Source organism: Chelmon rostratus, chromosome 19 (genome assembly GCF_017976325.1).
Source record: "Chelmon rostratus isolate fCheRos1 chromosome 19, fCheRos1.pri, whole genome shotgun sequence".
NCBI lineage: Eukaryota > Metazoa > Chordata > Actinopteri > Chaetodontiformes > Chaetodontidae > Chelmon > Chelmon rostratus.
In genome coordinates this window covers 13,504,370-13,518,344 of record NC_055676.1, presented here as the reverse complement: position 1 = coordinate 13,518,344, position 13,975 = coordinate 13,504,370, and the positions used below count along the sequence as shown (strand labels likewise).

The window sequence follows — 13,975 nt, the reverse complement described above, 5'->3', positions numbered from 1 at the left end:
AAAGTAGTTTGCTCTGAGTTAGCTCCCTGACAATCAACTTAGAGTACTTTTCAGAATGCATTGTGGGTCATTTGAATCAGCTAAATACATCCAATAATTCTCATTTGACACTGCGACAACATTAAATGGGAAAGGCAAGCATGCTATACTATTTCTAGAGTTAACAGGGACTGATTTCACCTAGAGATGAAAACATCAAGACAAATCGATTAGTCAAATAACAGCAAATTGCTCTGCAATAATTATTGATTTGAGCGTATTATCAAGCAAAAATGTATACATTTCCAGGTTACAGCTTCTCAGTTGTGGCGATATGCTGCTTTTCTGTGTCTTGGACATAGACAGTACATAGAGAGGTGGATATACCCACCGTGGCATCACATATTGGTTTTGCCGACTGCTGTTCTGAAGCCTCTAGGTTTCTTTTGAAGCCAGAAGTGACGTCTATGAGCATGATATTTGACAATACTTGGAGCAGAGGGCGGATCTGAGTGTAAACTAGAGGACAATGTACGTCGCCGTGGTAGTGGCTTGTCAATCACAAAGAAGCCACATCATAAAACACCTGTCCTATTTTATCGTCTATTTCACTCTAAATAAGACTATTATTACAAAATGAACATTATGCTGTTTTGAAGAAAATTTGAAGCTAATGCTTGAGACCATAAACTTGTAAGGAAAATGTGTACAGAGGAAATAAATTAGGAAGCAGGGTCTCAGGGTTTTCTCATAAGCTTACATACAAGTAGACTTCATTTTTGCTGCTGGCCACCAGAAAGAATGCAGGTTTAAAGCATGTCTGCATTGGCTTCACTGTTTAGACTTGGAAGGTATGTCCACTTCGCAATATAGTGTCTGCGGTCTTAAAATAAACAGGATATCTTTTCATTAATTTTGTGTTGTAAAAAGTAAAAAAAAAAAAAAAAAAAAAGTAATCTGATGTCCTCTTGGGATCTCGGAACTTTTCACTATTCTCATATACTGAAAAGAAGCAGAGCATTTTTGACTGCCGAATTGCACAAATTTTGCCAATTCCATGGAGCAGAGTGGAGAATCGCTTCTGTGATGCACCTAAAACACCCCGCGCCGCACTTTAGGGGTTAGGAAGAGCAGGAGTTCGCTGGTGTAAAATTAGCTGTTTGTTGTTTAAATCTAAAACACCAGACTTTGCAATCTTACTAAGCTGAGTGGAGTCCATATATCTTATCCCGTTTGAGATTTGTACCATTATATCACATTAGGTAATTTACAATGCTTCAGTGTCTTAAGTCTTCTTTGTATTGTGGAACCCTTTTGTTTGTTAAATGGGTTCAGAGACAGTACTATCAGTATATATATATTAAGGGTGTTAAATATCTAAATGTTTTTATTATGGGCCCCAGACAGACAGATGGCTGGAAAATCTCCGACCACAGGATCAATAGCCTAAGCTAATATTCGTGCATAAATATCTGTGAGTAACTAAAACCATCATATACATCCTTTTACAGACCAACGGACTATCTCAAAGCTCCACAATCTATTTGGTATTTTATACTGCAGAAAAATATTTTCCTGGCTCACATTTAATCAAGGTAATCCCGAATTTTTTCTTAGTGAATAATTTATTGTGTCCTACACTTTTTCTAAAAAATGTCCTTGACCTACAGAGAAAGCATAAAGCAGAGAATTATGTAACAAACTGCTAGCTGTATTGGTCAAGTGACAGACAACCGATCACAAAAAAGACCAAACAAGCTACCAATCCAAGGTACAGACTTGTCATACCATCTCTGGGGTCCCCCTTAGTCAAATTTGACAGAAAAGATTGTCTCTGTGAGCTGCTTGTAATATTAATGTGTGGTAAGTTTATTTATAAGCGGTTAAAATGTATTATTGCATGCTTTGAAGGGAACACTACTTTCTCTCCTCCAGGTTGTGCAAGCAAGTCTGTTATTCAGCTGGCAAGATGCATTCTCAGTGATGCAACCACCATAGCGTTGATCTGTACACTGCTGTTAACTCTGTTTATGCATGGTAACATTTATGTGTTGGATTCTTGCTTTTTTCATTCACAACAGTGAATACATCCACTACATTCCCTATATTTACAATAGTCAGTCCAGTCTACTCATTTTCATTATGTAATTTACTTTGCTGAGAAGTGGCAGACAGACTGAAGGAAGTACAAGACAGAAAGGTGTCCTTCTATTTGATCCAGTGGGGGTACAAGATGCTCAAACAGGCAGCAATGCTAATCCCTGACATTCTCTTTAAACAAACCTATACAACTAAGCAAACTGAAAACAGTTCGACAAACAAATCTGCTGTCAATGACTAGTGACCTTACAGCGCTCTTATCAGAAACTTTTATTCTTACCGTGCACAGCAAAAACGTTACAGGGCTGGGTCCCATGGCGTGACGACTCTCTCTTCCCACCCTTGATGAAGGCTGGCAGACTGGGTCTCCTCTGGTCCCCTACAAACTTCCCCGGCTGCTGCCCCATAAGGGCAGGGTGCCAGGCCGCAGCCGGGACTCTCCAAGCTGGACTCAGTTGCTCACTGTCCAACAGCGGGCCACCAAGAAGCAGGGGGATCGGGAAAAGACAGGAACCCCTTTCCCCGGCTCAATCCGTCTTCTCCTGGAGTATGGGTGATGCGGGTCACCTACGCAGATCCGTATTACTCCAGTGTATCTCTGTTCGTCGTGCATTAATGGAGTCTGAGTGCTTCAAATGTCAAAGAAAGGCATTTCAAAGTGTCCTAGAGGGGAAATAACATCAAGAATGATTTAATTAAGAGCGACATTGTTCTTTCAAACAGAAAAGCTTCATACAAACAGAAAAGCTTTATACAAACACCTTACAAAGTGGACAAATGTAACACACTCTCAGTGAAGTAAAAATTAAGGATGTACAATGAAAAAAAAAACATGACTATCCAAGCAAATTTCTCAAATAAGTTTCTGTGACAAATAACTCTCTATATGCTATACCTGCTCAAAGTATGCTCTTGTTTAATTTTAAACTATCCTACTTCAACTATGTTGTCAGTACACCAATATTACCTGTGCTTCCTTCTGGATACAACCCAATATCCCTGTCATAACTGGGATGCACGACCACTGACTTGCCTCCTTTTAATGCTACTAAAGCTCTTTAAATGACAAGCCAACGCTGGTAAACCTCAGTGTACTGCAGGCTACGCGTAACCGCCAGGAAATTTAAGCTAGTGCTGAACAACACCAAAGTGCTCGATACAAAAACAATTTACATCGAGGACATTTAAAATCCTAGCTGCAGCAGAGCATTAACTATTGTTATAATCAACCCTATAGTATCTGGGCAACTTATTTTCGTACAAAGGCAGTGTTATAAACTTTGAACCCTCAGCAGTAAGCACTTAAGTGAAAATGACAGACTTCTATCACATATCCCAAACTAACACAGTAGTTACAAACCTATGGAATAAAGACAAGCGTACATGGAAACTTACACGGCCTTGGAAACATTTAAATTGTTGGATAGCTGGCGACCTCACGCTAATGCTGAAGGTAGCCATGGAGGCTAACTAACGTTAGCTGGTGGTATGCAGCGCCGGACCCTTAAATGCACATCGAGCACTCAACAGTTGGATCTTGCTGGGTCGCTGTTAACACGCTGGTAGGAAACGTCGGACAAGTGCGCTTAAATGTCTCCAAAAAACATCTCTGGTGACCACAATTTAACGCTTTAAAAGTGGTCTTCCGAATGCCGGAGTGTTCAGTTTGTTTCAAACTTCCGTGTCCACTCTTCCCGTCTTGCGGAGTTTCTTCCCCTGTGGTACCCGGACTAAAGGCACTTCAATCAAGGAGGTGAAGAGAAATCGAGGAAACTCAGCTGGCCAGAGACCGACGGCTCTTCCTGCAAGCACTTTCCTCTGTTTACAGTCTCCGAGCTGTTCGTTGCCGACCCCTTGGTTCGCGTACTTATTCATCGCTTTTACGTGAATATCTCGCCAATAAACTTTGGCCGAGTAGTAGTAGTAGTGTCGCTGGTGCCGCCATACTTCCATACGCAAGGTGGTTTACAGAAATATGTGGGTGGGGCGACGTGTGACGTCACGTGCGTGCGTGGGCTAGTACATGGGACCAGAGCAAAGGTTTTTTTTATGTTGTGAGTGCAGGAGGGTAGAGCAACACCAGCTCTACTGAGAGAGAATACTCAGAGGAGATACGATGAAGAAATAAAACGAGCAAAACCTGCTTTTTCAAGCTTTTACTTGATACAATTTTGGCTACATTCTGGTAGGATTTATCAAAAATATGAAACTAGATAGTGTTTTTAAGGGGAAAAATCTTATTTTTGATCTCTGCATGCAACGTTGTGTAAAATGTAATCACATATAGTATGTGATGACACTGCAAAGTTTTTTTCATCAATTACATACACTGATACCGATTGGTCAATTGGTGGGCCTTACCACTTTTACCAGCTTAGTTCATCCAGTATTTAACAGTGATACTGATCATCTTATTTCACAAAAAACGAACATTTTGAAGATATACCATGCATCTGCATTACTGTTATTGCAGATGGGAAAGATTGCATAAATAAATGAACACAAATCCCTTATAAAGGCTTAAGTTTCCAGACAATTTCGGTTTCATAAATGTTCAGAAAGCCACACCACAATATAAAGTACTAAAAATTATAGAAAATGTATTGCATACAACAGTTTTTGTATACCACTACACATTACAAACAATGTTTTACAATACCCCTGTAAATCTTAAGAACAGCTGCTCTAGTGATTTGTGAATGCTGCAGGATTTAAAAAGTTACCCATCAATTTTATTAGCAGGCAAACAATAATCAGCAGTTTTGTTACATTAAATGCACTTGAGCTGTTCAACTGCACAAAAAAGAAAAAACATCAGTTCTATCTTCTGATAGAGGTGGTCGGTCCCTTACATGGTTGTTTGATGTGATCTTGGTCTTGGTCACATTTAGGATTTGTGCTCTTTAACCTTCCTGTTCCAACAGCTTCTGTTGCGTCAACATTATAATCTCCTCCATCACTTCTGGTTTCAAGATGTCCTTGACCTACAGAGACAGCATAAAGCAGAGAATTATAGATGAGCTACACTGAAAAATATCTGGATTAAACACCACAACCATTGTATGGCTCCTGGTGAAAAATATTTACATACCAAAGGCTTTAATAACAAAATTTAACAAACACAAACCAGCAGAATAATACATCATGCACATTTATTCTCACGTGTGACTGCAGTACTTTCTTCAATGATTTTAGCATAATAGTAAACAGTAAACATGTTATTGTTTATGTTATTTTTTAGTTTTATGAACATTTATTTAACACCAATGTATTTTTCACTTCAACACAGAAAAATATTTGAAAATAAATTGTCTCTAATGTGTCTGCAGACATTTTTTGGTTAATTGGTCTCATGAGCACAGACATAGACAATGCTGATTATCTCAAAATGCCAGATATCCAGTCTACTGCTACAACAATGTACTACGAGTTGCAGTTTATGAGGAGACTGCTAACCCATAAAACAACTGGACTGGACTGCATTGGACTTGGTTAGCAAATTAATGTCCACATCAACAATAAATGTGCCTTGTAGATGTGTAAACAACAATATAGTGATAGCATGTTTGCCAATATGCTGAGATTATAAAAGCAATATTTATGAGAAGCATTACTGATGATGTCATCACTTCCTCACCCAAAACAGCAATAAAATTCACCATGTCTGTTCAATACAGTTTTATAATGGTGGAGTCCAAATCAAGCACTGCAGCCAGTTGTTGCTGTAGGTTTCCAATTTGCCACTAGATGGCACAATACATCACAGAAAAGCCCACTTGCAGTGTCCTTTCATTGCCATTGCTTCACATTTGTGAGGCAGTAGGTGTAATTGAAAAACAATTACATGCTGTTGAAAACTGATATAAGTAACTGTCACTGCAGTGCACCAAATTTTATTCAATTGCTTCCTACCTGGTGTTGAACTGAGGATTCATAGCAATAAAGGACACTGGTGTCATACAGTAGGACCTTGTGTGCAGCCAAAGCCAGTAGGCAGTTTCTCAACCGTGAAATCACTTCTCGATCTGACAGACTGACAGGCTGAAAGGGCAAAGACAAAAGATGCATAAAGAAAAAAATATGGCATACACATATAAACACAGTTTGGATGCGTCTAATCAGGACCAGGTGCATTTCTCAGACAAATTGCTGATATCAATATTTTAATATTTTTCTTTTCCCACCTCCAAACTTTACTGTTAACTTCTTAATTGAAATCCATGTGTGTATTCAGCGATAGAACGAATAGTGAAACTATGAAATGCTGCTCTTTACAGATTTTTCCTCACCTCCAGGCTGGTGTAGAAGCCCCCAGCTTCCTCCTCCTGTTGTTCCGGCGTGGGATACAACCACACAAAGCCATTATTCCCGAGGATGATGGATGCACCACATGGCAGGTTGTGAAAATGTGTTTTCTGCCTCTTGATCAGAGAAGGAGAAAGCTGTACCAGCACTCCTTGACCCAACTGATTGTCAGAGGAAGTAGAAGCAAGTTATAAGGGCAAATTAGGAACAACAAGAAAGAATTACCTTCTTATTTTTTTCAGTAACACAATTAAAGCTACATTTGCAATGCATGAGTATAATGGTATTTAATCAAGGACCAAAATTACCATGGTATTTTCTCTGCACATCACTGTGTACATTAGCATAACTTACTTTTCCATACTTTAAACTTCGGGTGTGAAGTGATAGGGCTCCATCTGAGAAGACAGACTGCACCTCTGCCTAAAAGCACAGGAAAAGAGGATCAATAACATAATAAATGGGAATAATAAGATGGAGCAGCCAATAAAAGATTCTAATAAACTGAATTACACTGATGAGATCGCCCTCCTGAAGGTATTCTCTCATGGTGAGCTCATCTTCCGCTGATCGTCTCCTCTAAAAGTGAAAATCAAATGAACATCTGAAGTAATGAATAAAAGGTGCCGTTTTACAAACTTCCCTGTCCAAACCCCCAAATTTCCCTGTAGGACAGCACTAGTTTAGCAAACCGTTCAGCTAAATACACAGAACTAGCATCTCACCAGCTCTCCCCCAGGCAGATTAACAGAAGACAACAAGAGGACAGAGTCCAGCCGGGAGTTGGTCTCTACCTTCCACCGTTTCTGTTGCACCTACATATATCACAAATAAAAACAAACAAATATAATATAATAATATAACACTTTAGGTCTACATTTGAAAAGGTCAGACATCACATATGAGAAGAAATGTGTTGGCAATGCCGTACCTCTGTGATTCTGCCAACCACCACATCTCCAACCTCACCATTGAACCTTCAATTCAATAACATACAATAAAATTATAGCTACATAACTTGTGCAAACACTGCAGTACATAGACCAATTAAAATCTGTGCACACATCAATTTAATAGCACTAGACCTAACTTGACTTTGCCTCAGTTGAATCACTTACCTGGTCTTAAGCGGCCTGACACAGATCAGCTTGTCTACTCTCTGCACCTCTCCAGCGACTGAAGCAGTTAGCTTGTCTTCATCAACATAGGTACCATGACCCCTGGGGATAAACGGTGTGAAGCAATTAGCACTGCATGAATTAATCGATTTGTTGTCAATTTGTTGAGCAATTTTTAAGAAAAAAAAGGGCAAAATTCAGATGTGGATATTTTGGTTACTTTACTCCTCTATGACAGTAAACTAAATATCTGTGGACCAGACTTTTTCTTTAAAAAAAAAACATTTTCTGACATTTCACAGACCAAACAACTGATTAAATAAAGGAGAAAATAATCGACAGATGAATCGACGATGAAAATAATCACTAATTGCAGCCCTAATAGCAATAATACAGCCAAACAAGAATGTAGTAAGGGAAAAAGATGGATCAAATAACGTTATAACCCACCAGATGGTGCTGATAGACTACACAGCCACAAAGTTAGACAATTAAATTATGATTTTCTATTATAACTGGCATTATGGCCAGAGTACAACCAGCACACGCTTGCAGCTTTTCAAATGGCCTAATCCTTTTTTGTTTTAACTGGAGGTCAAGCTTGGCCTAGCCTTTTGAAGAATTAAATGAAAAATATCAGAACAAGAACCAAAGACTATCAAGCTAATTCTAGCTGATTTCCTCTAATGACAACATGGTGTGGCCACCGGAGACAGCAACTGATCACACCAGCAGTAAACGAACCAGCACCAACCTCATGAAACCAGTGTCTGAAGTGATAACATCGCCGGGGACCACCAGGTCTTTTCGGTCGAAAGCAGAAACTGATAGAGACACTGGTTTTCGAACAGTTGGTAATCTCATGTCAGCCGCCATGCTTTTGCTCCCTTCTTCTTCTGCTTCCCTCTCTGGCAGTTGGAAAACAGCTGTATGTGTTTTACCGCCACCTACTGAAGTATAAGTCTGACTGTTTTGCCTACCTAATGTTACCAGTAGTTTTTTTTTTTTTTTTTTTAAGCTTCATAAGTCCAAGATGTCATGGAAAATACAGTATATCTGTAACATTGATCAGCCAGCATTCAACGCTTGCTAAACAAAATTCTTCTACTTCTTCTTTTTCCTCTGCATCTTCTTCTTCTGCTTGTCTTCTAACGGCATTACCGCCACCTGCTGCTCAGAAATGTGATACCACAGATTCTAGTATCCTGTGAATATTCAATCTTTCTCTTATTAAGTAAAAAAAAAAAGCAAAAGAAAAAAAAAAACAAGATGTGACAATTCCTAGGACCCAGTATAGTGTACAGTCGTTATCTCCATTTATTCCACACACGGGCACGCGCGCGTGCGCTCTTTATAATCCTGACATCCTCTTAAATTCAAATCACTATTTGTTTATAGGGGTGAGAGACTACCGCAGCATGGTCAGTTAAGCCACATTTTTCCCACGGACAGTTGCACAGCTTGCAGTTTTGGAGTATAACGTGACGTGATATTGGGTATAGGCTTTCCCTGCATGGTCTCTTTTACACCACCAGATGTCAGCGTTGCCTTCAACGCTACTGTGTTCCCACCGTGGCTTCGCATAACGGGGAGGTGACGTCAGATGTCAACACACGCAACCGTCCCCGTCGCCGCCAATCAGCTTAGAGTCGGACAGACTCTTGTAAAAATGGCGACGGATAGGCACAGAGGAGTGAAAACTGGACGCTTTACCGCTATTAAACACCGTTGGTTCAGACACCGTAAAAACTGACAAGGCGGCGGGAGCTAAAGTACATCGTCCTTTTGTCAGACGCGGTACGTTGTTTGGTGCTGTATGGTGACCCGCCGGGCCTGGCTGCTTTTGTTTTCGGTTAGTCGTTGCCTTGGACAGCTCGTTAGCCTCAAGTTGGTAAGCCAATGCTAGCCCAGGGCTAGCTGTGTAGCCCCATCGGCTGCTGGGATCTCTCTGTACGGCATTCGTGGATTGATAGCCTGCCCAGCGTAAACGCTGTACCTACTTGTACATGTACCTACTTAAAGTTTTATTTTTTACGGAAAGAGCACCCATGACTCGGTTGGATTAAAATAAATACTTTCGGAGGAATCCGGAGCACCGACGACCTGGCATTGCGACACTGGAGCGTCGAAGCGGAGTGAGTTTGCCGTCATGTATTTTCTAACCGGCTGGCCCCGGAGGCTGCTTTGTCCGCTGAGGAGTGAAGAGGAGCCTTTCCACATCCAGCCCAGCTCCCAGAGGTTTTACTTCGCCGTGCTGTCAGAGACACAGCTCAGCATCTGGTTTAGTCGGGTAAGTTTGAGCTGGAGCTTCGGTTCAGTCATGCCCGTGAACTCAGCTGTCCGGACAAAAACAATGCGGGCAGCGCCACTGTCATTTTAGCTAATATGAGTGTGTTACGCACAGTAGACGCGATTACCCAGTACTTCACCAACTACAACCGCTGTCGTTTATTTTTAATCAAAAACTGCGTTTAATGCGTGGTAATTTGGCCGTTTGCCCCCATGTTCATTAAGAAGATAATTAATAAATACGTAGAGCAACAGTGGTGCCGTTAGTAATGAGCGACCATTTGCCGTGACGACACGGTGCCACCGGTACACACCTACTAAATAGGTTACAGGTTAATATTGTTACGTAGCATAACAGTTTGAGTACATCCGCATACGTGTGACGTGTGTGAAGGCAAAGCAGTACAATTTGTCAGTATGTCATATGTGAACGGCTTTTCACGTGCGTCGTTGCTCTCATTTGATTCCTCATTCATGACAAAGAAGGCTCGGTGGCTTTTCATCCTCCCAACCACGCAGAGCAAATACTAACAGCACGTAGTGGTATGGTCTGTCAGGCAGCAGTTCAGCATTAATTCAACATCTTTAGCTGCCAGACTGAAATGATTAATGCAAACAATCATGTCAGCACGTCATTTGATCCCTTTTAGTTTTCCACTTTTCCTCCATGGCAGCAAAAGAAAATGTAATAGTGGCTTGAAAATATTGCATGTGCTGATGCATTACATTTTTCTCTAAATGGCCTCTGTGTAGTAGAAGGCTGAGGTGGACTTGCTTTCTTTTTGTAGTTATAATGACAGTGTCTTTAACAAGAGGGTGGGTTTTTAAGGTTATCTTGAGCCTTTATCAGTATAATGTAAGTCATGAATTCAACAGGTTATGACTTAACAAAAAGGGGTCCTATGTTAGACAAATAATGTTGTGTCATTTGTTACCAAGGAACTCCTCTACCTAGTTATGTAAAAGTCCAGCTTTCAATTTTGTGGAAAAGCAGAATGGCTCAAAGTTTTCAGTCACTCCCTGTTCAGCACTGTTCGTAATCCAGTCCCCACATCAGTGCCTGTAAAGTTGTAAAGTCTCATGAAATTCCAGCTTTATGCTGTCAGCGCTATGAACGGTATAGTGGGATAGGAGGAGTTTGATTTTATAATCTGCAGTTGAAGACATTGTTTACAGTAGTCTGCGTTTCACACAGCTTGTATATTATTGAGTTGTAGCAACAATAGATCAGGGTCACTGTTGATTTCCTGAGGCCCACACAGGATGTGACCATGTTTTCCTTCCCCTCTTTCTTAAGAAGTTTTTCTGCCTGTGAGTATTAATGAGGCGTCCGTGAAAAGGATCGTGTCAGGAATGTCAATTGGAGCAACTTGTTCCTCATGACATGCACCTTTCACATCTGTTATAACCATTGTGTCACGTCAGTTCACAATCTAGTCCAACTCCACACACAGCGATGTGGTGGACAGTTTTGTTTGCACAATTTTCTTAGGTACTGTAATTTTTAAATACATTTCTTAAAACAATCAAATATGGAAAATGTGACTCATGTTGCTGAGCATGTTGCTCAGGTTATTGGTGAATTAAAGTAACTGGAAATCTGCCATTTCAACTCCTTGATTGGGATTGCTCTCAGCCATCAGTCTGCTACCCGGTCTCTTTAATCCCATCTAGCCTCGACCTCGACCAGTGCAGTCTGAGCCTGACTAGTTCATTTGAGGCACTATTACTTAATCCACGTATCACAGTAGCTTAGCCTTGTAGTCGTTCTGTCCTGCCACCTCGCTACAGCTGTACGGTACTGCTCAGGATGTCCAGGAACAGAGGGATAGAGTTTGTTGATGTGTTTGCGTGGCACTACTATTGCATAATAGTGCCACCACACCGACAACAGTTAGATCTGTGTGCCCGCGAAAATTGGCAGCATTGTGCATGTGTGTGCATGTATTGTTACTTCAGTTGGGCCAGCTGTAACAGCATCTAATTGTTGTGGGGCATGGGAAATGGGAAATTCGTGAGCTCGAGTCCCTGCTACCTTACGGGCTATTTCAGTTTTTAGCTGAAAATAATTTACACCGTTTGGTTATTTGGGATGTTTTCATGCAAACACAGGTCCCTCAGGGTCAGATTTTTCTTTTCGCAGGTCTTCCTCTATGTTAGTGGTCAGCACACCTGCTTGCCTGCTGCGCTGATTGTGTGAGTGACTTCCAAACTTGAACAATATCTTGAAAAGTGCATTCACCAAAGTTATTGATCCTGACATTTTATAAGCACTATTTTCCTCCTGATCCTAACATACTTAACTCTCAGCAGGCATTGGTTTGAATTTTGAATCATTAATTATAGAAATTATTACATATTAACATGGTGGAGGAAAGAATGGACTCAATGGAGGGAATCTGAGTGTTTTTCAGGTAGAGGGCAGTGACCAAGTGCAGCTGCAGAGAAAGAGTTGAGTGTTTTTGTAATATGTAATCTATAAACATATGCAGTATCTAAATTCATCTTTGTACCAAAATACCTTTTTATGTAAATATAAAAAAGATATTCATTAGCTTTTATTATGCCATTCAATAAAGGAAATACATGATTTTTAGCAGATGATTTCCCCAAAGCGTGAATAGGTTAATTTCCCAAGTGGAGCATCTCATCCTGCGTTCTGATATAGGACTCAGCTTTTCACCCTTGTGTGTGTCAAATTAAGATTTTCTACAGATCAGATGTAATGATGATGGTAAAAATCAGGACTCGTCATTCATTTGTCATTTATTTTAAATCCAGTGCGATGGAGTAAAAAGACAAAACAAAACTGTCCTTATTCTTGAAGACTACAATGTAACCCCCACCTCCCAAATGTAATTATGCAGGTTACCTTATACAGACTACCTGTAATGTATTTTTTTCCCTTTAAGATACAGAGAACGTAATGAGGATTGTTGGCTAACTAGGAGAGGTTTCTCTTCCTGTTACCCACTGAGCAAGCTTTACCAGTGCAGGTATTCTTGGCACCATTAAGATTTCATGCAAGGAAAGGGACGCTGTGGCTTGGAAACACTTTAAACCTGCTCTCTCATTACGGTGACTGCGTACGAGAGCTAATGTTGCAGGGCTGGAATTACAGGAGATATTTCCCTGCTTTTGTTACATGACCATCACCATCCAGTGTACAGTGTCCTGGTTTTCCTGTGCAAGGACTGTTACATGTCTAACTGAAAACAGAGTTAGCTGCCTTACTTTAAAAGATCCAGGGTTTCTAATTTCTTACTTTCTATTTCTGTTTGGAAGGATAGAGCATCGACTCAATCAAGAGGGGTCACGAGAATGGTAGCAGCACAAGATGAAAAACATGTTTACCAGACCTATTGGCAATGCTACGTGCTACAAAATAAGTGAGGAGTCATACAACTCTTTTAGTTACATTTGCCATATGACTCAGTATTGATTAAGCTTCAGTAATAGTCTGTTCTAGTATACTAAGCAATGTCTAAATGTACCTTTTTGCACTGTCTGACACTGTGACAGGCATCATCATTTATACATTATTTAATCTAACAAATGTTGTCATTCAACGTTCAATATTATGCACAAAAAATATTACATGCATGGTGAATTTGTTGTATAAGCTGGTGTGCAAATCATGACAAACACAAAAAATTACACATGCTCTTCTGACTCAGAGACAGACATCAGAATCAGAATAGTCCTTAATCTTGCTTCTGTTCACCCTGTCCACACAGCAACGTCTGCGTGACCATACACTGTCCAAGCAGCCGTGGCATCAGAGTATGGTTTTTGGCGAAACTACAGTGGGGCTGATCCATACAGTGGTGAAGCTCGAAGCATGCCAGTATTTCAATGTGAATACATACACAATAGAATATCATCCCCTCCCAACAGTTAGAAATACCACACATTAAGCTACGGGTTAGATGAATGAACTGACTCCTTTTTACACACGCAAAATTACATTGAGAGCAACAGACACTGACAGTCACAACTATGCATTGTAGATTATGTGTCACACTCCTAATGCGTGTGCGCGCACACACAAGCACAAACAGAGAGACGACTTGCTTCTATTGGGGTTTCTTGTTGAAGTTACATGACGTAGAGGCGTGTGCATGCTCAAACTTGCATGTGGTGGTAGTGGAGTACGGCGTTAGAGGCATATAAAAGCACAAAAA

At 40.5% G+C, this 13,975-nt stretch overlaps 3 protein-coding genes across 4 annotated transcripts in view; 1 reads left to right on the top strand and 2 right to left on the bottom strand.

The window, feature by feature from the left end:
- abl1 (c-abl oncogene 1, non-receptor tyrosine kinase) overlaps window positions 1–2,736 on the bottom strand; it is a 34,055-nt gene extending 31,319 nt beyond the window's left edge. For both annotated transcript variants that reach the window (XM_041960871.1, XM_041960872.1), the window contains exon 1: window positions 2,360–2,736. In XM_041960871.1, the coding sequence (XP_041816805.1) occupies window positions 2,360–2,486 (127 nt within the window). In that variant the 5' untranslated portion in view covers window positions 2,487–2,736. The remainder of the gene's footprint in view (window positions 1–2,359) is intronic.
- A 1,918-nt stretch (window positions 2,737–4,654) lies between these two features.
- On the bottom strand, window positions 4,655–8,470 carry exosc2 (exosome component 2). The gene is made up of 9 exons (XM_041960434.1): window positions 8,257–8,470; window positions 7,503–7,604; window positions 7,316–7,361; window positions 7,110–7,199; window positions 6,898–6,963; window positions 6,739–6,807; window positions 6,369–6,545; window positions 5,992–6,120; window positions 4,655–5,063 (listed from the first exon to the last, which is right to left on the bottom strand). The coding sequence occupies exons 1-9, from the start codon at window positions 8,376–8,378 to the stop codon at window positions 4,983–4,985; spliced, it is 882 nt and encodes a 293-aa protein (XP_041816368.1). The 5' UTR covers window positions 8,379–8,470; the 3' UTR covers window positions 4,655–4,982.
- Window positions 8,471–9,166: 696 nt separating this feature from the next.
- Window positions 9,167–13,975, top strand: part of ric1 (RIC1 homolog, RAB6A GEF complex partner 1) — a 39,705-nt gene continuing 34,896 nt past the window's right edge. Inside the window, exon 1 of the mRNA XM_041960065.1 lies at window positions 9,167–9,792. Coding sequence (XP_041815999.1) covers window positions 9,652–9,792 — 141 coding nt within the window. The 5' untranslated portion in view covers window positions 9,167–9,651. The remainder of the gene's footprint in view (window positions 9,793–13,975) is intronic.